Source organism: Maniola hyperantus, chromosome 25 (genome assembly GCF_902806685.2).
Source record: "Maniola hyperantus chromosome 25, iAphHyp1.2, whole genome shotgun sequence".
NCBI lineage: Eukaryota > Metazoa > Arthropoda > Insecta > Lepidoptera > Nymphalidae > Maniola > Maniola hyperantus.
Window position 1 is genome coordinate 314,047 of NC_048560.1, and position 25,038 is coordinate 339,084.

The 25,038-nt window shown below is 37.2% G+C and overlaps 1 protein-coding gene across 2 annotated transcripts in view; it reads left to right on the forward strand.

The window, feature by feature from the left end:
* The window catches only part of LOC117993827 (protein amalgam-like), a 200,907-nt gene extending 176,277 nt beyond the window's left edge, over nucleotides 1-24,630 (forward strand). Inside the window, exons 3-14 of one of the 2 annotated variants that reach the window (XM_034981696.2) lie at nucleotides 8,119-8,220; nucleotides 8,811-8,921; nucleotides 9,976-10,084; nucleotides 11,561-11,697; nucleotides 12,952-13,067; nucleotides 15,577-15,724; nucleotides 17,807-17,897; nucleotides 18,276-18,414; nucleotides 19,180-19,335; nucleotides 19,862-20,039; nucleotides 20,933-20,965; nucleotides 21,277-24,630. In XM_034981696.2, coding sequence (XP_034837587.2) covers nucleotides 8,119-8,220; nucleotides 8,811-8,921; nucleotides 9,976-10,084; nucleotides 11,561-11,697; nucleotides 12,952-13,067; nucleotides 15,577-15,724; nucleotides 17,807-17,897; nucleotides 18,276-18,414; nucleotides 19,180-19,335; nucleotides 19,862-20,039; nucleotides 20,933-20,965; nucleotides 21,277-21,362 — 1,406 coding nt within the window. In that variant the 3' untranslated portion in view covers nucleotides 21,363-24,630. The remainder of the gene's footprint in view (nucleotides 1-8,118; nucleotides 8,221-8,810; nucleotides 8,922-9,975; nucleotides 10,085-11,560; nucleotides 11,698-12,951; nucleotides 13,068-15,576; nucleotides 15,725-17,806; nucleotides 17,898-18,275; nucleotides 18,415-19,179; nucleotides 19,336-19,861; nucleotides 20,040-20,932; nucleotides 20,966-21,276) is intronic. The other variant, XM_069507209.1, reaches the window with a different exon arrangement.
* The last annotated feature ends 408 nt before the right edge of the window (nucleotides 24,631-25,038 follow it).

The window sequence follows — 25,038 nt, forward strand, 5'->3', positions numbered from 1 at the left end:
GTATTAGGATCTTTTTAATAACAAACCTATTTTATGTTAATATTGCTTCGTCATGTAATGACAGTAAAAAAAAAACTATAGTAAAAAGACATGTAAAACTAATGGTGTCTTATTTAATAAAATAATTTAATAATTAAATTATAAACACGACAGTGCATATGGGTACAGACGTGGCGGATTATCCCTAAGGCAAACTAGGCACGTGCCTAGGGGCGCGAGACTACGAAGGGGCGCGTGCGATCATGTAGAGTTGGGTTTCTATGCAAAATCTTGGAGTGACCGCCTATTCTTTAATATAGCAAAGTGTGAAGTCTTCACTCGCTCACTTAGTATAATCACCAACTAGCAGCTTTGCAATTATAGTACGTGACAGGTCGAGATGGCAATCGAGGAGGAAACGCCCCACACCCACACAGCCCCCGCGCGAACCCGGTGCGGGTAACGTCCCCGGCCTCATACCCCGATTGCCATAATAGCTATCTGCATTCCAAATTTCAGCCCGATCCGTCCAGTAGTTTGAGCTGTGCGTTGATAGATCAGTCAGTCAATAAGTCAGCTTTTGCTTTTATATATTTAGATTGGCCACAATGCGTCGCATATAAGGAAGTAGAGCTGATCGGTAGAACCGGGTCGCTTCAATTAGTTCTAATTAACAGACGACACATAGCTATCGTGATGGCTAGAGGCCATTTACTGGATTAAATGTTTGTCTCTAACTAACATATCAAGGTTTTACGAGTAGGTACCTTTTCTATTTAACCTTCAAATGTCTGGTGGGAGGCTACGGCTGTGACTAGTAAGGTACCACATACCACCATCTATAGACGCCTGATAGCCGGCCACCCCACATCGCCAAGCTTATTTTTATTTATTTTTATTATAAAGGCACACAAAACAGGTTTCAGCTATAAATGGTCCAAATAAAAATAAAAAACAATAGATTAAAATCTAAGCGGTAACCCTAAATATGTGTACACAACAATTCTTAAATAAATATATGCACTAACTAACTGATAAGATACAATTTATAAAAACACAGAAAAAAGAAATACAAGAAAATTAACTATGAAAAATATACTTAAAGTGGAGAAGATGCAAAATGTTGATTAATATGTTTTTTAAATGTGTTCAAATTATTATTAAAAATGTCAATATTACGGTTAGCTGTGAAAAGATCTTAGGCAGGCTTAGGCAGTTGCTTAGCATAAAAGTCGGCCCACGCCCGTTCCCTACCCTCATTCCGCACATTGTCTTGATTACGTGACTTTTGAGTCCACTAATCATATCAAAGAATGGCATATCCTGAAAAAGGGTCCTAGCTCAGCATCTGCATGTGAATTTTTTAAATTCCTTCCCTAGAATTTCTGAAAAATCATGAAACACTTCCTTCGTTCCCTTCAGTTCACAACAAAGCAAGTATTTTGATTTAGGTTTGTCCGTCAATCATGTCGCAACGGGACAACGCATCAACGAGATTTTTGGCATGGCTATAGCTAAATACCTGGAAAGGCAATAGACTTTTTATCCCGGATAATCAAAGAGTTCCCAGGGGATTTTCACACACCTAAATCCACGCGAACGAAGTCGTTGGATATAAGTAATTTAAAAGAAACAAAAACCGGCCAAGTGCGAGTCAGGCTCGCGCAAGAGCGTTCCGTACTACAGTCGTATTTTTTCGACATTTTGCACGATAATTCAAAAACTATGTTGCATAAAAATAAATAAAAATCTGTTTTAGAATGTACATGTGAAGACCTTTCATATGATACCCCACTTGATATAGTTATCTTACTTCGAAAATTGAAAATACTAATTATTAGTTCATGACCACAATTTTTTTTTTGTGTGATGTAACCACAAATTCACGATTTTCAGATTTTTCCCGGAATGTCTGCTATAAGACCTACCTACCTGCCAAATTTCATGATTCTAGGTCTACGGGAAGTACCCTGTAGGTTTCTTGACAGACCGACCGACAGACAGACAGACAACAAAGTGATCCCATAAGGGTTCAATTTTTCCTTTTAAGGTACGGAACCCTAAAAAAATTAAGGGCGTGCAATTCCGCGTATCTGTCCATGGCCTAATTAAGCATGGCCGCCGGCAAATAGGTCATTTGGTCATCGCTAATGTGCATTATGCTTATTAGAAGCTTAACTGACTGTTTGATATATCCCCGCCAGTCACGGCATACTATGCTTTATGGTAACTTTTTGTTACAATTAGGTACCTAGGTCAGTAGGCTGTGATAGCCTAGTGATTAGGACGTAAGCCTCCTAATCGGACGTCGGGGGTTCGATCCCGGGCAAGCACCTCTAATTTTTCGGGTGACTTACTGACTGACTGATCTATCAACGCACAGCTCAAACTACTGGACGGATCGGGCTGAAATTTGACATGCAGATAGCTATTATGACGTAGGCATCCGCTAAGAAAGTATTTTTGAAAATTGAACCTCTAAGGGGCTGAAATAGGGGTTTTAAATTTGTATAGTCCCACGCGGACGAAGTTACGAGAGTAAGCTAGTTAAATATATATCGACCAACGTGGTACTAAAATGGCAAATTACTACGGCCAAACTATTTTCATTTTGAGAGTAGTTATGTTAAATGACTAATATTCCTCTTTCCTCTCCAACTAAGCCTGCATTATTGCAAGCCCGTTGCACTATTGTCGTACCTACTGGTACGACAATGACACTAGTGCAACGGGAGGAGTTTGAACCGTCGACCTTTCGGTTTTCAGTCCACTCCTTTACCCGTTGAGCTATTGGATTGATGATACAGACAGACCGACTGGACGAAACTGAGGTTTCCTTGTTTAATTAACTGTCTAATGTACGAAACTAGGGCTTTGACTACGGAACTCTAAAAAGCAAACTAAACCATACTTCAGAAATGTGTAATTATTTACCAAGGCAACTTCCAATCGCTAATGACTTATTGACCAGCGACTCCAGCGAGTCACGGTTAACCGTCACTTGTACATAACTACGGGTAATAGAATGCGATACCGCAATTACAGACTGATTACAGCGGCAGTGTTGTAATTTACTGTAATTATCACCTGTTTTTATCCTATATATTCTTATTATTAAATATAAAAAATTCTTATTATTAAATATAAGAAATTCTGGGATACTAACGTGAGGAATCTAAAAAGTAAAATATGAAAAAAGAATTGAAAAAAAAAAATACCTACATAATTTTTACAATTTTGGATTTTTCAAGACTGCATTAGGTAATGCAAAATACAGAATATAAAGGCAGAACCGGGGGGAGGCCTTATACCCAAATATGGGATCCTTATCTACACTACACAGAATACCTACTCACATAAAAAATCAATTTTGTAACTTTTGTAAATTAATATTATAATTATTAACAACCTACCACTACATACCTACAACAAGTAAACTTCACACATACAAAACACACTTAATTATTTTACCAACATAATTATACTAGCAAAACTAACATAAGATTAAGCGAAAAAGTTATAAAAACAAATAATACCTATTAGATAGACGAGTAGTTATAAGAAAACATTGTATATAGAGATAAGGAAGTTAAATAAAGGCTTAATAATAATAATAAAATCACCAAGAGACATGTTTTCATTTATTTCATTTTAGTAGTTGTAAAAATTTAATTGAATAAAAATATTTTTGATTTGATTTGATTTAAATCAATACATCATCATCATTATCATCAGCAGCCATCGCCGGTTTTCCAACTACGGTACAGTACGCGGCAGAAAATAATGTACATCGGCCCTTAGAATGACTTTTCGGCTTTGTAGAGCGTTGTCTCTGTCACTCATACCTATATGACGTTTTGTCGATCTCAACGACAGAGACAAAGCTTTACAAATCCGCAATCTCCTTCTAAAGGTCGATGTTCATCACTTTTGGCCGCGTACTGTACATCGGCCTTTAGAATTACTTTTCGGCTTTGTAGAGCGTTGTCTCTGTCACTATACCTACCTATATTATATGACGTTTTGTTGGTCTCAACGACAGAGACAAAGCTCTACAAATCCGCAATCTCCTTCTATAGGTAGATTACTTTCGTACGTACTGTACACAGGGTTAAAGATTTACATATAGCAACCATTACCCTACAATGAATAACACAGCAAAGTAACATTAAATTATTCTACACATAATATCAATCGATTCATAGTAGCAATACGATATCAGTCGGGTAAAGTGACCAGTGCATGACCAGTATTCATGAGCGAGCTGCGAGATTGCTTTGCATGCAAATGATGGCGTATTATAAAACGAGGAAAGACGGCGTGTCGGCCATGCGGTCATGATAGGAATACTGATTGGCTTAAAAGGTTTTCGACTACATGAAAGCACTCATTATTTTTTTAATGAAAATATTACAACTTAAAGCTAGCCTAATCTAATTACTATATAAATCATGCCCGCGTGGAATGGTGCCAAGAATACTGGCTGCATTTCCGCGCTGGACAGCCAGGCTGATCCGTTGCGCAAAAAATGAGCCAGCCCTTCTGTCCAGGTGAGGCTACTGATCGCGGTGAAATGTCTCGTAATTTTTTTTGAACTCATTAGTTTAACAGACAAGTTTAAGCCCCGCAAATTGCTAATGCGCGTGGCCGCCATTTTAGTGACGTCAGCACTAGACGGTATATTTTTATTTCACGTCATTTCGATGTTAATGAGACATGGTTCCAGCGCAATAGCAATTTGCGGGACTTATAGTTTGTTTTTGAGTCTGATGGCTTAAAAATTATTTTTGGAAATTTCACCCCTTAAAGGGTTAAAAAAACCGGCCTGGCGGTCAGACTCGCGCACCGAGGGTTCCGCACTACAGGCGTATTTTTTGGACATTTCTATACCTAATATAAAAATGAATCGCTAAATGTGTTGGTCATCGCAAATCTCGAGAACAGCTGAACCGATTTCGCTAATTCTTTTTTTATAATATTCCTTGAAGTAGGTACGAGGATGGTTCTTACGGAGAGAAAAATTTAAAAAAAATTAATTGACGGCGGAACGAAGTTCGCCGGGGCAGCTAGTCTACACTATCTACATCTACACTAATATTATAAAGAGGAAAACTTTGTTTGTATGTTTGTTTGTTTGTACTGAATAGGCTCAAAAACTACTGGACCGATTTTAAAAATTCTTTCACCATTCGAAAGCTACATTATCCACGAGTAACATAGGCTATATTTTATTTTGGAAAAAAATAGGGTTCCGTAAGATATTTGGGTTTTTCAGACACAAGGTGTAAAAAATCAACCAGAAAAGTTACTTATTTTGCGTACGCTGCCTAAACTATAAAAGATAGAACCATAAAATGTTCTAATTAATTGTAGATCTTATAAATATCTACAAAAAAGTCCGCGACACACTATACCCATCTATGTCGAGTGAGGCACAGCAACCATTTTTTTATTTAAAAATCCTTGAATTTTTTTTGGACTACATTTAAACGCGTTTATTTTACTCATGCTATTAATCCTTATCAAAATAAATGATTTCATCACTAAGAACAGTTTCTGGAGATAATATTTGGTCTTTGAATGATTAAAATTGGACGTTTGGTTTTGAAGTTATGGCGAAATTAAAATATTACGATTTCTGCTGCACGGCCCGTTGCGAAGTGGGCGTCACCAAGGCGGGGGTGCGCGTGCGGGAGGGGAGTTTAGATCTATGAGTAATTCGGCAACAAATGAAGAAATACCTATGTATTTCAGGATTTTCGGAAATTCAACCCCCACCTCGATTTTCTAAATTCCACCCGAGCGAAGCCGGGGCGGGTCAGCTAGTTTTACATAAAACCAAATATTTACCAACTCCCCCGTACAGCAGAGCGTCAGCTATTCAAGGCTGGCCTATAAAAGGTAAAACTAAACATATTGTACCAACAATATTGTACCAACAAGAGCGATTCAGAACTATTTTAGAGTTATTACCGCTTGAAAAGACATACCGACATGCCAGGAGCGGTGCGTGGTTCACGATATAAGAGATAGCGATTTTTTTTAATAAGAGTATTGCCATGCCAAATGACTAATATTCCCCTTTCCTCTCCAACTAAGCGTCAAGCTTGTGCTAGGAGTAGGTACGACAATAGTGCAACGGGCGGGGTGTGAACCGTCGACCTTTCGGTTTTCAGTCCACTCCTTTACCCGTTGAGCTATTGAAGCTCTTATTTCCATTTAGTTTTTAAGTTTAATCACTACCCATATTATTATAAATGCAAAAGTGTGTTTGTTTGTTGGTTTGTCCTTCAATCACGTCACAACGGATCGACGTGATTTTTTGCATGGATATAGTTTAAGACCTGGAGAGTGACATAGACTACTTTTTATCCCGGAAAAATCAAAGAGTTCCCAACGGATGTACTGCCGCGTACTGTCTTTCTTGTCTAGTCGACATTTAGAAGAATATAGCAGATTTGTAGTTGTAGTTCCACGAACAGTAAAAAGCCATTTACCCTCCTCGTTTCTGATGCGAACCGGCTAGGATACAGAACGCCCTTAGGGCACTACTGTGGTACTACTGTCAACAAGGTCTGGTTACTGTGGTAAATTAAAACTACCTGACTATTCATAAGTACTTGTAAAAAGTTTACATGAATAAAAAAAACATTCTATTCTATTCTATTCTAAAAAAGGTGAAGAAGGAAGCGGCTTACAAATTGTACCATACTACTGCAGTGTGAGGTATTCGCTCAAGCAATGCGAGTCCCATAGAATACTCATCGCATCGCGCCGCTTATGGAAGCATGCTTTATGTTAATTCCTTCATGGGGACAAGAATGCATTCTTCCCTCTTTTGGGATAAGGAGATGTAAATCAAAAGAACTTACTGCTTAGTATGTAAAATACAGTCTTGTTTGTTAAAATTAATAATATTGATAGTTGATTTTGTCATTCATGGTAAATCCTGTTATAAGTTAAACTTAAAAATAAAAAAAAATTGCATGCCCACTGTATGGCGGATTGTAGCTGTAAATAAACTACTGTAACACCACCATTGTACCTGCAATCGTGCAAATAAATGATTTGTATTTGTAAATATGTTGGCGTTTAAGATAACTTTGGATTTTCATAACGAAATCAGAGTCAGTAAATGCTTATCAATTTGTTTCTTACATCAAATCGATGTGCTAAATTGTTCGATATATAATATATTCATCAATTTATCATCGATGGGAAAAATGGTTCTAGAAATCCGCGTGGTGATTTCCATTATACACCACCCAACCATAGATTCAGTATTATCGATTAATGATAGATCGATTGTTTTATTCTTCTCGGTGGAACGGCATTCCGAACCAGCTACCAGACTATTCAAAAGCACTTGTAAAAAGTTTACTTGAATGAAACATATTCTATTCTATTCTATAGACCGGTTATCATCATCTCAATCTCGCCGGCTTACTACTGAGCACGGGTCTCCTCTCAAAATGAATTGGGTTAAGACTTCAGGTCATAGTCCACCATGCGGGGCAAGTGCGGATTGGCAGACTTCTCACACCTTTAGAGAACATTATGGCACTCTCAGACATGCAGATTTTCTCACGATATTTTCCTGCACCGTTAAATCATGTGATATTTAATTACTTAAAACGCACAAAACTCCGAAAAGTTACAGGTACGTGCCCAGGATTGAACCTCCCCGACCTCTGATTAGGAGGAGGACGTCCTAACCACTAGGCTATCACATCTTACACCTGTAGTCTCTCTCTCCGGTCGTTCCTTCATTGCTGAAGATCGTGGTCCTGGCAACCTGCCCTCGAATGGCTTATCTGTTTCCATCGGCTTCTGTCGGTGGCCATTTTCGCAATGTGATAAAATCCACACCTGCTGGACTCCTTTAGCTGGTCGGACCACCTAGTTGGTGAGCAGCCTCTCGCTCTTTTGCCCTCAGTGTTGCCCGTCACTATGAGCTTTTCTAAGCTGTCGTCCCCCCGCCGTATGATGTGGCCGAAATATGAGAGTAATCTTTGGTAACATATGGAGGAGAGTCGAGCAGTGATTCCGAGTTGCGAAAGGATAGACATCTGTAGTAGTCAAGAGTAATTGAAATTGCAATGTAGTCTAGTAATAAAATGTTTGAATGTTTTGTTACAGAAGCCAGCCACTCGCTGGTTCGTCGTGGCGCCGACGAAGTGAACTACGACGAGCTGCAGAACGACGAGGGCGCTGACGACGAAGCGCAGAACGATGCAGAAGGTACAATTTTGATTTGTAACTAGTCAAAGTCAAAGTCAAATGATTTATTCAAAATAGGTAATAAATTACTCTTTTTGTTAGTCAGATGTTGGATTTGTAAGATATAGTGGTGATAATTATTACGCAAACTTAAAACTAAAGCTACGAGGGTTCCAAACGCGCCCAGTTCTGAGAAGAGCCCACAACAAACTCAGCCGGGTATTCTTTTATTATCACCACTTTACAAAATCATAAATTAAACTTATTAGAATAGAACTATCAAAAAGCCGTTAAGCAACTCATTCCCAAGCTTGCTTATCATTTAAATAATCCTTTACATTGTAATAGGATTTTTCAATAAGTTTACGTTTTATGACAGCTTTGAACTTGTTGAGAGACATATCCAATATGTTTTCTGGAAGCTTATTATAAAAAAGTATAGAATTACGAGCAAATGAATTGCTAACTTTACTCACATACGCATAGAAACTTGCAGTTTTTATAAAATAACGAAGGTCTGGTCCTCGCGGGCTCCCTCTCTATTTTAGTTTAGAGAGAGTTTAGAAAAACATTAGACTCCACGCCACTGGTCTCTTTTCCTTCTCTTGCAGGCAACGACGAAGAAGAGGCAGCAGTGGTGGCCAAAATAGAGACGCAACCCGCAGTCTACAACGTCACCATCGGGCGAACTGTGCGACTGGGCTGTGTAGTGTCACCTGCCAGTAAGTAGACTTTACGTAATGTTATAAATGCGAAAGTGTGTCTGTCTGTCTGTTTGCTAGCTTTTCACGGCCCAACAGTTTAACCGATTTTGATGATATTTGGTATAAAAATAGCTTACGTCCCGGGGCAGGACATAGGCTACTTTTTATCCCAGAAAAGCAAAGGGTTCCCACGAGATTTTTAAAAACACAAATCCACGCGGACGAAGTCGCGGGCAGCAGTAGTACTAAATAAATATAATGACGTAATAATTTCAATTTGACATGCCGTTCGTCACCTCATAACGACATGTCACCATGGAACCGTTAACCGGAAACGTCAGTTTTGGCGCCACCGGAAGGGAAGACATTTTGTGACGCAACTTTACTATTATAACATAATTGTGTTTTTATGTCCGTTTTATTAGAGTTTAGGGCTAGAGGAAACTTTAAATTTTGTCTAGATTGATGTTAGCATAATAGTGTGACTTTTAAATGTTTTAATTTTACTTCTTAGGGTTCTGTATCTCAAAAAGAGGAAAGGAATTCTTATAGGATCACTCTGTTGTCTGTCTGTTTGTCAAGAAAAACTTAGTATAGGGTAGGTACCTACTTCACGTTGAGCTAGAATCATGAAATTTGGCAGGAATTTAGAATCACGGTTTTCGGATTTATTCACATTTAGTTAGTGTTTAGTTAGTGTTCGGATTTTAGTTTTATGGCACAAGTAAAGACTTGTGCTATACATGCTAGACTTACATACCTATCAAATTTTATGATTTTATGTCAACGGGAAGTACCCTATAGGTTTTCTTGACAGACGCGACGGACAGACAGACAGACAGGCAGAAAAACAGACAGACGAACAGATAGACAGACAGATCGACAGACAGACAACAGAGTGATCCTATAAAGCTTCCTTTTTTCATTCTAAATAATATCTGTCCCGGCTTTACTCACGTGTTTAGTCGACGTTAGCCCGACTAGTTTCGAACCCGTCCGGGGTCCTTTTTCAAGGGAGTCCTTCCTTTTTTCCTTTTGAGACACGGAACCCTAAAAATGGAACCTTTTGCAGATGGCGTGGTGGTGCAATGGACGAGGAATAATACCAACTACTTCATCGGGACCCAGAAGACTTATGAGCAGGACCTGTCCTCCTACAGCGTTGGCGACAGATTCTCTATGTAAGTATCAGTCTTCCACTTATCTTCTTCTTCTTCCTCACCTCATCCCACGCTACGTGGGGTCGCCACAACATGTCTTTATCTTCCACTCACTTCTGTCATCGCGTGAAGCTCCGCCTGGGGGTGAGCCCTAGGGCTCGAAGAAATATTTGAGAGGTCGGGGGCAACGGCAACTAAGGGCTTAGGATGACGTTGGGATGGGTGGAGTTGCTGGTTACTCCGTACGCCCCCGAGGCCGTGGCGGGAGTCCACGTCCGGGTGACGTTAGAAATCGGGGGCCTCATCTTCGCCGGCGAAGACGCTGTAAAGAGGTTGACTTGTGTAGCCCTACGAGATAGGGAGCATTGTCGGTCATGATTTCATCGTCGGGATCGTTAAGGACGTGCTTAGGGCGTCTTTTATCGGGGGGGGGGGATCACTAAGCACAGCGTGTCCGATTTTAAAGTCTCATAATGACAGTGGGGACGATGACGTGATGTTCAATGACGATTTTCACCGTATCAATCAATCAGCCTATTTGCGTCCACTGCTGGACATAGGCCTTCCCAAGAGCACGCCACCACACACGATCCTCCGCCTTCCTCATCCACCCAGTTCCCGCTATCTTCTTAAGGTCGTCAGTCCAGCGGGTTGGAGGTCGTCCCACACTGCGCTTGCTGATACGCGGTCTCCACTCCAGAACACGTCTGCCCCAGCGGCCATCGGTTCTGCGGCAGACGTGGCCTGCCCACTGCCACTTCAGCTGGCTAATTCGTTGGGCTATGTCGGTCACTCTGGTTCTTCTACGGATTTCCTCGTTATGGATTTTGTCCCTCAGAGAGATACCCAACATAGCCCGCTCCATAGCCCGCTGAGCGACTTTGAACTTGTGGACAATTTGGTAAATTGCGTCAAGTCTTCAATTCGTCGATACCCCAAAGCCTAAAGACGAAAGTCTTTAATGAGTGTGTCCTACCTGTGATGACGTATGGCGCTGACAGTTTCACCATATGTTGAAGCTAAAATTTACAACCCTGTTGCGAAGTCTTGTCATCTTAAAAACCTTACGATAAAACAGACAAGTGACATTATCACAAAATGGTTGAAATCTTTGACATACAAGGACACAGAAGAAATAATTTCGGTAAACAAGCTATAATATATTATGTTATTTAAAACTATACTATGCTTTGTAACCTACCTAAATACCTAATGTGCAATAAATATATATGTATACATTATAATATTATAAATATTTATTTATTTACCGCCAAACTTTCACTAGTCCTCAGTAAAACCCACTAGGAACTCATATAATATGGTCTCCACGTCACAGGTTTAACCTAGTGTGGAGACCACTAGTAACCGACGCCAAAATAACTTGTTTTTGTTAAATAAAGATATTTTATTTTATTATTATTATTATTAATAAGCAATTTGTTTACAACTAAAGACGGCACTGCCGTCATATATTAATAAAAAAAAAATCGTTTCCAGTGCTGCAAACTCCACAGACCTGTTGATAAGAGATGTGAGGACATCCGACAGTGGCATCTACACCTGCGAGGTGCTGCAGGTCAACCCAGTCCAGATCCGGCACAATCTGGTCGTTCTGGAGTCACCCAGGATCATCAGTAAGTACTTTTAGGGTTCCGTACCTCAAAAGGAAAAACGGAACCCTTATAGGATCACTTTGTTGTCTTTCTGTCAAGAAACCTACAGGGTAGACAGTAAGGGTCTCCTCTCAGAGTGAGAAGGGTTTTTGGCCATAGTCTACCACGCTGGCCATGTGCGGATTGGTAGACTTCACACACCTTTGACAACAATATGGAGAACTCTCAGGCATGCAGGTTTCCTTACGATATTTTCCTTTTCCGTTAAAGCGAGTGGTATTTAATTAATTAAAACGCACATAACTCCGAAAACTTAGAGGTGCCCGCGATCGAACCCCCGACTCCGATTGGAAGGCGGACGTCCTAACCACTGGGCTATCACAGCTTAACATAGGTATGCTTCTCTCAATAGTATAACCTTTTATAATAAAGTCCCGCAAACTATTTTGGACTTACCTTTACGCAAGTTTAAAAAATCTCTGGACAGCCAGGCTGATCCGTTGCGCAATAAATGAGCCAGCCCTCTGTCACCAGATGAGGCTATTAATCGCGGTGAAATGTCTCGTAAAATTTTTTTTGCACTAAGACTCCATGGCCCCAGGGTCTCCACGGCAAACGGCACAAAAATGTAACTCTCTATAAGAGAGGCATACTTGCGCCGCTTGCCGTTTTCAGCTGTTTCTGCTGCGGCTCCCGGTCTTGATGCTGTCTTCCTGATATGACACGGGGCCAATGTGTCAACGCAAGTTGCGTCCCACATTAGCGCCCGTCCCCGTTCCCAGGGAACCAGCGTCAATCCATCAGGTCTCTTGCCATCATCCCGACTAATCCCTGCCGGCTCAATGAGCGCAGGAATATTTATGGTGGCAAGAGCTCTTTTAATCGTATCGTTAAGAGAGCCATGCCTAAACAGCCTACCAGAGCTCCTTTGGCACGAGAGTCCGTGGACTCCGAATTTATCAACCTCTTTTCCACACGGAAAAATCTTATCTTCAATCGTGTAATATGCTTCATATTACACAATTTGAAGATTCTCTAAATGATAAAAGAGCGTGGATTTGGCCTGCAGCTCGTTCCAGCTAAGCACAGGACTGCAAATACTATTTTATACACGACATAATATTGTATATCAAATATTTGAAAAGAGCAACCGCCGAATTTATTGCTGGTTCTTCTCGGTAGGAAAGGCATGCCGAACCAGTGGTAGATGCATCCGACGATTCAAAAGTACTTGTGAGAGTTTACTTGAATAAAGAATTTCATTTCAATTTGCAGGGTTCACGGCAACCAACAACGGCCAAGTGACCGAGGGAGGTGACCTACTCCTGACCTGTGACGTGTCAGGGTCTCCACCACCAAAGATCGTTTGGTCCAGAGACGAAGATAACGTCGTGAGTGTTCCATTTTTATCATAATCATAATAATAATCATTTATTTATTTTGCTCAGATATGGTAGGTACATGTAAATTATTTACATGGGGTCTTAAAAGTTAGGTAATCAGTTACATATCCTGCCAAGCATGGCGTGCAAAATTATTTCTAAATTATCTTCATAAATTATCTCATTTCATTAATATTGTTATGTCATCATTATTTATGCCTGTATAAGTCCCGCAAATTGCTATTGCGCTGGAACCATGTCTCCTTAACATCGAAATTACGTCACTTTGACGTTAGCCGAAATAAAAATTTACCATCAGCTCGAAATTTCAGTCTAGTGCTGACGTCACTAAAATGCCGGCCACGCGCATTAGCAATTCGCGGGATTATACCCTTGTCGTCCTCGTTATCAACCACAGACCACCACCTATAGACGCCGAATAGCCGGACACCCCCGCTCTCCAAGCTTAGGCAGTTGCTTAGCATAAAAGTCGACCTACGCCCGTTCCCTACCCTCATTCCGCACGTTTGAAGAACTATTATTTATCTATGTAAACAGAATTATGTAGTATATTATAGAGATATGTATATAGGTATATATATTTATATATATTTGTGTATTATTAGAATGTACTGTGTATGTAGTCTAATTTATAATAATATAATATACCTAGGCTGCCGCACCAACCCGTGCTTTCGTGATTCCTTTCGTCAAAGGTTGCCTGGAAGAGATCGCTTTAGCGATAAGGCCGCCTTTGCATGCTACAGCTATTAGATTAAGATCCTGTATTGTGTTTTTTCAATGTTTACTTTGTGTTGTGTGCTATAAAGTGTAAAATAAATAAAATAAATAAATTGTCTTGATTACGTGACATAGTACCACATACTATAAAAAGATCTGAAAGCTTGGGAATGAGTTGCTTAACGACTTTGTGATAGTTCTAATAAGTTTCAATAATTTTGTAAAGTGGTGATAATAAATAGAATACCCGGCTGAGTTTGTTGTGGGCTCTTCTCAGACCTGGGCGCGTTTGGAACCCTCGTAGCTTTAGTTTAAAGTTTGCGTAATAATTATCACCACTATATCTTACAAATCTAACACCATACCAGACCATCAATATGAGTAATTTATTAGCTATTTTGAATAAATCATTTGACTTTGACTTTGAAACCATAATACCATACTTAATACAAAAAGCACTATATGCATAGTATGAGTCCCCCAAATTGCTAATGCGCGTGGCCGCCATTTTAGTGACGTCAGCACTAGACTGAAGTTTCGAGCGGATAGTATATTTTTATTTCGGCTGACGTCAAAATGACGTCATTTAGATGTTAATGAGACATGGTTCCAGCGCAATAGCAATTTGCGGGACTTATACCACATACAGTACGCGGCAAAAAGTAATGTACATCGGCCTTTAGAATGACATTTCGGCTTTGTAGAGCGTTGTCTCTGTCACTAAACGACGTTTTGTCAGTTTCAACGACAGAGACAGTGCTCTACAAGTCTGCTATCTCCTTCTAAAGGTCTCCTACTTAGTAAGAACTAGGGAGGTCCTCAAAACCAATTCATTAAACAACAAGATACCTAATTGATTGATTCCATTCATTTCGCGATATAAATTGCTTTTCCCTTGTAAACCGTCAAGTTCAATTTCGAGTTCACTAGATAAGAGCGAACAAACACACATACATCAACTTCTCGCCTGTCTGTCGGGTGCCGATACTGTCAATCTAACCTAATTCAAGAACGAGGAAACTAAGATACTTGCATATCTAGACTAGCTTTTGTACCTTGATTTACTTATGATTTTAAGCTTATTTCGTCGTTTAACGACATATTTTAATGTAGACTAGCTTATGCTCGTGACTTCGTCCGCGTGGACTACACAAATTTCAAACCCCTATTTCACCCTTTAGGGGTTGAATTTTCAAAAATCCTTTCTTAGCGGATGCCTGCGTCATAACAGCTATCTGCGTGCCAAATTTCAGCCCGATCCGTCCGAAGTTTGAGCTGTGCGTTGATAGATCAGTCAGTCAGTCAGTCACCTTTTCGTTTTATATATTAAGATGAACGTAGTCAGTCACCTTTTCGTTTTATATATTTAGATGAACGTAGTCAGTCACCTTTTCGTTTTATATATTTTGACGACCTCCCTGGCGCAGTGGTGAGCGCTGTGGTCTTAATAGTGGGAGGTCCCGGGTTCGATTCCTGGCAGGGGTTTGGAATTTTATAATTTCTAAATTTCTGGTCTGGTCTGGTGGGAGGCTTCGGCCGTGGCTATTTACCACCCTACCGGCAAAGCCGTGCCGCCAAGCGATTTAGCGTTCCGGTACGATGCCGTGTAGAAACCAAAGGGGTATGGGTTTAATAAAAAAAAACTGCCATACCCCTTCCAGGTTAGCCCGCTATCATCTTAGACTGCATCATCACTTACCACCAGGTGAGATTGCAGTCAAGGGTTAACTTGTATCTGAAAAAAAAAAAAAAAAAAAAACTGTTTTCTTTCTTACAGAATAAGCGCCTGCAAGAAAATGACGCTACATTTATTGGCAACACCGTATCCATCAAGAACGTAAGGCGTTCCCACTCCGGAAGATACTATTGCTATGCTTTCAACGGACAGGGCACCAACCAGGCGGAGGTCTATGTCGTTGTTAGAGGTAACTTACCTTTTCTTAAATAAATAATAAATAAATAAATAATAAAACTACAAAATAGGTAATAAATTTATTAAATAAACTATTAATAAACTTAAATCTAAAAAAACAACATTAAATTAAAACTAAAATAAATTAAATTAAATCTAAAACCTCGTCGAGACCACCGCAGCGAGGCATTGTACCCAAGATGCTGGCAGCATTACCCCTTTGGATGGCCAAACTAATTCTTTGACCAAGGTAGCTGCCAGCTCTCGGGTCCCCGGATGACTCGATAACTCTTTTCGCAATTTCTTCAAAAAGAGCTCGAGCCCCCGGGCCCCACGGCCCCAAGGTCTCCACACCAAAAGGCACGAATACGAAGCTCCCATCGAGGTTTTCATATTTCGTTTTTATATATTTTTTCAATAATAAATATATCTTTATTTGCAAAAAAGGTTTGACACATAAGACTTTGACCACTGGCTCCCAAAGAAGTATAAACTGTGTCATGGGAGCCAGTAAAATAAATAAAAATATTTTAACCAGATGATGCCCGCGACTTCGTCCGCGTGGATTTAAGTTTTTTTGAAATCCCGTGGGAACTCTTTGATTTTCCGGGATATTAAGTAGCCTATGTCACTCTGCAGGTCTTTATCTAAACCCATGCAAAAAATCACGTCAATCCGTTGCACCGTTGCGACGTGATTGAAGGACAAACCAATAAACCAATAAACAAATCAAATCAAATCAAATCAAATATTCTTTATTGCACATGTGGGTATGTATGTATATACAGATGTTACAGTTATTAAAGTTTCACCACAAATAGCCATATTATGGCATGCAAAAATAAACAAACAAACCAACAAACCAACAAACAAACACACTTTCGCATTTATAATAAGGGTACTGAGGTACTGATTCAACGAACCAAAAGCTAAAATTTGCTGTAATCTGCTGAAACAATTAAGCTAATTAAGCTTTTGGTTCATTGTATATCATAAAGTAACGCCTGCTTCTATACAACATTTTTAATTCAATCAAACTTTTACAAGTTTTGCGCTATCCCGCACCGGGCTAGCGCGGGGGTTGTGCGGGTGTGCGCGGCGTCCCCACCCCGATTGCCATCACGACCTGTCGCGTGCTATACGCGTTTGTGCGTTTAAAAAAAAGCTACTGCATTCAAAAAAAAGCTCTTATCATTTTACGGTGGGTTCATCTCCTAAGTAACTTAATTATTAATTGTTTAGTTAAGTAGTTAGTTAAGTTCTTTTTATTTGTCTAGATATTTTGCAAATGCTGTGTACACATTTTATAGATACATTTATCAGCCTGTGTTTGTTTATAAGTGTCGTAGTTTGTGTTAAATTAATGTATTGTGTGTGTTCCTACTAAATAAAATATAATAAAAAAATAAAAATAAAAAAAATAGTTTTTTCCTAACCCTGGTTAAATTAGACTTTATTGAATTACTATTTTCTAATTTATCTTGATTTTGCTTTTTATATTAAAATAATAGGTAACTAGTTGATGCCCGCGACTTCGTCCGCGTGGAATTAGGTTTTTTAAAAATCCCGTGGGAACTATTTGATTTTACAGTATAAAAAGTAGCATAATATGTCACTCTCCAGGTCTTTATCTTTACCCATGAAAAAAATCACGTCAATCCGTGGCACCGTTGCGACGTGATTGAAGGACAAACCAACACACTTTCGCATTTATAATAAGGGTCATTAAATATAGGTAACTAGCTGCCCCGGCGAACTTAGTACCGCCTAACAGTCTTTTCTTTTTTAGGCAATTTTTAAATTTTTCTCTCCGTAAGAACCATCCTCGTACTTCAAGGAATATTATAAAAAAAGAATTAGCGAAATCGGTTCAGCTGTTCTCGAGATTTGCAATCAGGCAACACATTTAGTGATTCATTTTTATATTATAGATTATTGTTTAAACACTCATTTTGAAAAACGCTGCCAACGTTCTGGGCACCCTGCCTCGTTGCGGTGGTTTAGATGATATTTTCGATCTGTAATTTTTATGTTCTAGAATAAGTTTGGTATTTTTGTTTATTGTTTTTTGAAAAATATTATGTGCTATTTTCAGGTAAACCCCGTGTGCATGTAAACAGGACTGCGGTGAACTCCGCCATCGGTGTGGAAGCCATCTTGGAATGCGCTGTACATGATGATGCTGCGTAAGTGTTTTTTTTTTTTAATTTGAGAAATTAATCTTCATAGTTTATTACCTGTATTATTTTTATGAACTAGCTTAAAATAAAAAAAAATAACTTTTATAATAGTTTGCGTCCCAGAAATTCACATAGGCAACTTTCTATCCCGGAAAAACAAAGAGTTCCCACGGGATTTTTCAAAAACCTAAGCCCACGTAGACGAAATTGCGGGCAGCATCTAGTCCTCAATGAAACTACTTCAAGTTTTTAACCGACTTCCAAAAAGGACGTGGTACTCAATTTGGCCCGTTTTTTATTGTAAGTATGTAAGTACATCGATTTTTTCGAGGTTTTTAGACTGTTTTGCAAATTTTTTTAACTTTCCACACTATGTATTCCCAGTTCTCACATCCGCTGGTACAAGGACGGTCAGCGTATCGAAGATTCATCTCGCGCGTACATCGTCAGTACGTACGGCCAGAGCTCCAACTTGTCCGTCACCCCACGAAAGGACGAGGATTTCGGCACTTTCACCTGCGAGGTAAGTCACATTTACCTTAGAACTTTGACTAAGGTAACTTTCATTAACCTTAGAACTACAGGTAAGTTCGATTAAATTTCGAAAAATCGGGGTATGGGGGACCCTGCACGCCCGCACGTCCCCCACGCTTGCCCGCACTGGGTTAGTGAGGGGACAGTGTGGGTGTGCGGGGCGTTCCCTCCTCAGCTGCCATCTCGACCTGTCGCGTTCTATAAACCTACCCATTATCCCACTTTGACTGCCGAACGAGAGCGAGAGATCGCACTCCACTGTGGTCCGATCTCTCGCTCTAATTGGTTAGTCGAAGTGGGATAGTGATAAGTAGGTATTTGCTTCAAGTAAGTATTGGAAGTGAACTCTTCATTGTACTTCTAGTTCATGGGCAAAATGCATGATACCGTAGCCGCCATGTTAATTCCGACTGTGACGTCACATGGATTGAAGTTGTAATGTATTTGACTATGAAAACACTGTTGTTTACCAATCCGTGTGACGTGAGACAGTTCATAAACCTAAAAAAGGTGGCCGGTAGCGTTTTCACGGCGAAACAAGATGGAAAAAATTTGGCCCCAAGCTGAATTTTTGTAATTTTTTTGGTAGTTTATTATCACTTTAGGATCAAATTAAGTCAAAGTGAAATGATATTTTATTCAAAATAGGTAATAAATTACACTTTTTGATGGTCTGATGTTGGATTTGTAAGATATAGTGGTGATAATTATTACGCAAACTTAAAACTTAATATAATGTGCATCATTATTCCAGGCGGAAAACGAGCAAGGCAGCCACAACAGATCAATCGACCTGGTCCAGAGCCCAGTGCTGGAGGACCTGCAGGTGGACGGGCCCAAGATATCTCTCACGATCCACTCGCACCAGCCCGTCAAAGATATAGAGCTGCAACTGAAGGAGCTTGATGGGGTAACGAAATTCTTTACAGTACAGACATTTTTAGGGTTCCGTACCTCAAAAAGAAAAAGGAACCCTTATAGAATGTCTGTCCGTCTATCTGTCGTGTCTGTCAAGAAAACCTATAGGGTACTCCGTACTTCTCGTTGACCTAGAATCATGAAATTTAGTATTTACCTACCTTTACTTGTGCTATAGTCTATAAGATCTACCTTTCTAGGAAGGTCTTAAAGCATAAGTAAAGAAATAAATCCGTAAACCGTGAATATGTAGTTATATCACAAGAAGAAATTAAATTTGATAAATTAATTTTAATTTGATAAATTAATTTTAATTTGATAAATTAATTTTAATTTGATAAATTAATTTTAATTTGATAAATTAATTTTAATTTGATAAATTAATTTAAATTTGATAAATTAATTAAAATTTGATAAATTAATTAAAATTTGATAAATTTGATAAATTTTAATTAGATAAATTAAATTAAATTACCACCCCGTAAAACCACCACTGAGCCTGAAGATTACGATTCCAGGATGCGGAATGGAAGACCCTCAACGTGCCAGTGCCACAGAGCAGCAACACCCACGAGTACCAAGTGGACTACTCGCTGGAGAACGAGCTCAGCAGCGGCGGCAAGTACGAGGTCACCGTCAAGGTCCGGAACGACAAGAGCTGGAGTGCGCACACCAACCCCGCTGTCATTGAATACGGTAAATACAGCATCGTCGTTTCTTGGTAGCCTTCTTCTTTTGCTAACGGGGGGAAGGGGGGGGGGGGGGGGGGGGGGGGGCTCTTTTTAAGATACCCGAGATACTTCCTGAAAAAGATATCGGGTCATGTAGGTTGGTTAAGACATCAGCCTCCTACTTGGGGGATCCGAGGTTTAATCCCGGGGAGGGGCGGGAAGGGGAGGAGGGAGGGGGGAGTCTTCCCGACGTCCTGGAAAAGACAAGACACCTCTAACTCGGAGTTATGTGCGTTTTAAGCAATTAAATATCACTTACTTTGGAGGCTAACTTGTAATGGAATAAATAAAACATCATCATCGCCGGCCCACTACTGAGAACGGGTTTCCTCAGCGCTATACTGTGAAGATAGAAGTGTTATAATGAAATTCAGTACAACATTATAACACTCTTTTGGATGCTTTAATGGTTATTAAGATATTGGGTGTTTTAATGTTGGCAATAAGCTAACTGTTTCAGAATCTTTTATAGAGGATTTAAAGCATGGGTGTAGATAAAACTAGTTAACGATTCATAAGAACTTGTAATAAGTCTACTTGAATAAAATAAATTCTATTCTATTCTATAAATACATCATCATCATCATGACCTGAATTCGAGACATGGTGGCTAACTATGGGCTTCATAAGAAAGCTCTGAGTCACTCAGCGGGCGATGGAGAGAGCTATGTGCGGAGTTTCTCTACGTGATCCAATCAGAAAAGAGGAGATACTTTCTACTAATTTGTCTTAATTTCCTTAAATTAATATTTCTTTCTATTTTGTTTTAATTTAACGACAACTTAATAATTTGTTTTATTTTGTTTTTATTATTAATTATGCATGGTTTTAATTTTTCCTTTTTATTTATTTTTTTAGAAACACGTCCACAGCCCATCCAGCACGCTTCAGGTATTTAATTTTTTTTTTAATTTAATTTAATATAATACTTAATCGATATTATAAATACGGTTTTAATATTTTAAAAACGTTTTAGTTTTGTATAATTACTATTTTCAAATTTGTGTGATTCCATAACTGTTATTATCCATAACGTAATTATTTTATTAATCTTAATCATTTTCATTTTTTTTAGTTTCCTATGTTATTGATTACGTATTTACTTTATACGATACCATTAATTTTATTTACAACTATATGGGCTAGGTACCCATCTTGTTATTGACTAAAGTCATCGTTGCATAACCAACTTTTTTTTTCAGTATACCCTGGAGGCAGCGCTCATACAATCCAATCCACTCCGGTCTTCCTTGCGACAGCATTAATGTATCTCCTCGTGCGAATGTAAAATGATAAAAAGTAGTTTAATTATTTATTTTTAGTATCAAGTATTGGTATAAGACAAGTATCTACATTCTAGACCAAGTGCCGGTGGATAATTCTTTCGTAGTGTTTATACAGATCCATTAATTTTATTTTCTACAATAAGATAAGATAAAGTTTATTTGGCAAAAAAAAAAATATGACATATTGTACATAACAAGGCATATTGACTTTAATCAGTTATAATAAATCATTACTGTGCACCTGTTTTCCGAACAAGTTAAAACTGGTTCTCGAAAAACAGGTGAATACAAAACAATTTCCCGCATAAAGTGTTATATACATGGAAGTGGAATGAACATTTTCTAATATACTTTTCAAAAATCCTTTCTTAGCGGATGTCTACGTCATAATAGACGTAGACAAATCTGCATGCCAAATTTCAGCCTGATTCGTTCAGTACTTTGAGATGTGTTGAGTAGTGTGATAGATCAGTCAATCAATCAGCTTTTCCTTTTATACATTAAGATAATTTATCTCTGAAAAATCTTATTGTGTTCTACTCAGTGTTACTTAGGTATATACGTACAGTGTACACCTTTGATATGTATAAACACTTCCACTAAATCGCTCACCAGCTCTTGGAATATTCGTTTTTTTTTTTTTAATTTTTATTTCGTCGATGTTAAAACACCGCTTGTCGATGTAAAAAAAGTTGGTAAGTAATTAAAAAAAAATAGTAAGAAATATTAAAGATTTTTTCCAATTTTATGCTATTTAAGTATCCAGTGATTATTCTATTTCTTGTTCTATGTTCATACCATAGCATATTATCGAAATTTAAGTTAAGTGCATCTTTAAAAAAACATTTTGCATCAAGATACCATATGATCTGAGAATTTTTAGTCTTTGTAAAAAAAAAGTTGCACTTGAAATAAAATTTGGTTTTAATTAATTTTTACTCATTTTTAGAGGCTTACTGTCTGTGTTTGTTTTTATTCGTGATATTTATGTAAAACTACGGAACCCTAGAAAAGTACAAAGATTTGATTATGTTTTTCCCATTTTCGGTTCGTCTAAGTAACAAAAGACCCCTGTCAATGCCAAGTTACTTAAATTTTGTCCGGCATCCTTAAGTAATTTAATAAATAAAATATGGTAACTATTAAATTAACATTAATAATAATACTAACCATTTTATGTAATTAATATTATAATATTATTCTTTTAATGAATTGTATTTATATTTAATTATTTTTATTTTATTGTAAATATTATACAATTATGGTTTAATGAATACGTGAAATAAATTAATAATTAATTATTAAAATAATAAATGATTTTGTTCATTTATTAATTTTAATTATTTGTATTTCCTTTTATTTTATGTAAGCTTTCTCACAATAATTTTAGTTAATTTGTATTAAAAATGTAGGTAATTATTACCAAAGTGTAATTAAGTTTAATTAATCACATTAAGTGTTATCGAAGTTTATTTTCAATTCTTATTAATTAATGCTTATGAAAATTTTAATATTCATGCGGTTGATTACGGATACTGATTTTAAAAAGCAAATTTTAACAGAAAATTCATCTTTAAATTGGTTACATTACAAATTTTATAAATAATATTATATTAATCTAATACCAGTTATAATAAATAGTTTTAATACAAATGTGCCTATATTAAATACCTACCATAGTTCCAGAAGGTGCTTGACCTTTTCTCTAATATAATCGTAATCTTCCAGTAATGTATTTTAATAGTGAAAAAGGCGTCGTACTTTCAAAAAACTCTTTTAATAGTATCTTTTTTTCAACAAACTTTTTTATATAATATTCTAATCTTATAATTAAATATTAAAATTACAAATCAAAAATACCATCTAAACCACAGTAAAAATCATTTTTTTAATTTTTAACACATCTCATTTTATATTAGTTTTAAAATCAAATTTTACAATGCATTTTTGTAAAATTTTACAATTACTTTCAAATAATTAAAATTTGTTTTTACAATTTAATTTTATAATGAAAGAAAATTCAATTTTGACTGAACACAACTGTGCTGAAAATACAGTGATTTATGCGTTTATTTCAAGTACAATTTAGATATAATATATGATCAAGTACAATTTATTATTTTACAAAGATTTAGAAAGACCGACGCCTTAAAATTACCAGCTAGTCTTTAATATTAAAATCGCTTTTAAATATTAAGTGACCATTGTTTTTTAAGGATACCCAGTAATGCATTGCTTTTACAAACCTAGGTTTTAACATTGATATGTCATAGAGACCTTATGTAATGGAGATAATGACTAGAATGGTATGAAAAATACAATTAACTACGTAGAAAAAATAAAAATGACATAGGCTACAGGCAAATATTTAAAAAAAACATTTAAGAAAATAAATATTGTTTTTCTTCGATTTATTTTAATTTTAAACCATAGTGCAGTGTTTTTGCATAATTTATTTCATATTATATATAGATTTTTATAGGTTCAATTGAAGGAATTATTATAGTGTGATATTTATTTTTATTAAACACATTATTTGTAATGTTTTGAATTTTTTTTAACTTTACCGTTGTTGTATAAATTTACCGCTGGCCTATGATTATTTTTATAGTATTAAAATTTTGTTAAAAGTATAATTAAATCTTTTAAAACGGCTACCTATCATTTAACGTGCTAAATAAACATCTTTTATTTATTAAGAAGTTGTAGGAAAATTACAAATTCCAATTTTTTAATAATAAATGTTAGTTATATTAATTCTATTTCAATTCATACGGAAACACATTTTTATTTATAAACTATGCATTATAATGCACATAATAAAAGTACTTAGTGAAAAGATTGTGAAATATGTAAGGTACCTAACTCATAAGTCATAACAAAATAATTATTGTACAAGTTATGAAAAAAAAATTACTAATGTGGTTTTATTTTATTGTAATACAGTTAAATTGTTTTATTACAATTACAAATCTAAAGCTCGAATATTTTTTATTATTAATTGTGTTCCGTTTCAATTGTAATAGAGTTTATTCTGTAATTAATTTAGTTATTACAGTTACAATCACGTGTACAAATGTGCTATATTGTCCGTTATCGTTACGATACGCTTGTAATTATGTGTAATTCTGTAATATCTGTAATTTATTACAATTACAATCACATTGTTGTACAACTAGATGTTTGTGCCTTCATATAAATGGATCGGAAGGTGATATTTTTGGTCTTAAATAAACGATTAATGTTTGTAAATAATTATACACGAAGTAAGATTTTGTTTTATTCCATCACCCGTAATAGTCCTGTAATATAATCTGAGAGATGGCGGTGGATGTATTGAAGCATATTTACTATTTTTAGGGTTCCGTACCTCAAAAGGAAAACGGAACCCTTCTAGGATCACTTTGTTGTCTGTCTGTCTGTCTGTCAAGAAACCTACAGAGTACTTCCCGTTGAAATTTGGCAGGTAGGTCTTATAGCAGTGGTAGACTATGGCCAAAACCCTTCTCACTCTGAGAGGGTACCCGTGCTCTGTAGTGAGCCGTCTACGGGTTGATCATAATGATGATTCAAAGTCACGAATTTCAAAGTAGACTGTAGATCGAAAGAAGGTTTCGAGCATTTTCTTTTAAATTCTTAATGGTTTTCTGTCAAACTGTTTTGGACTATTTGTCATTT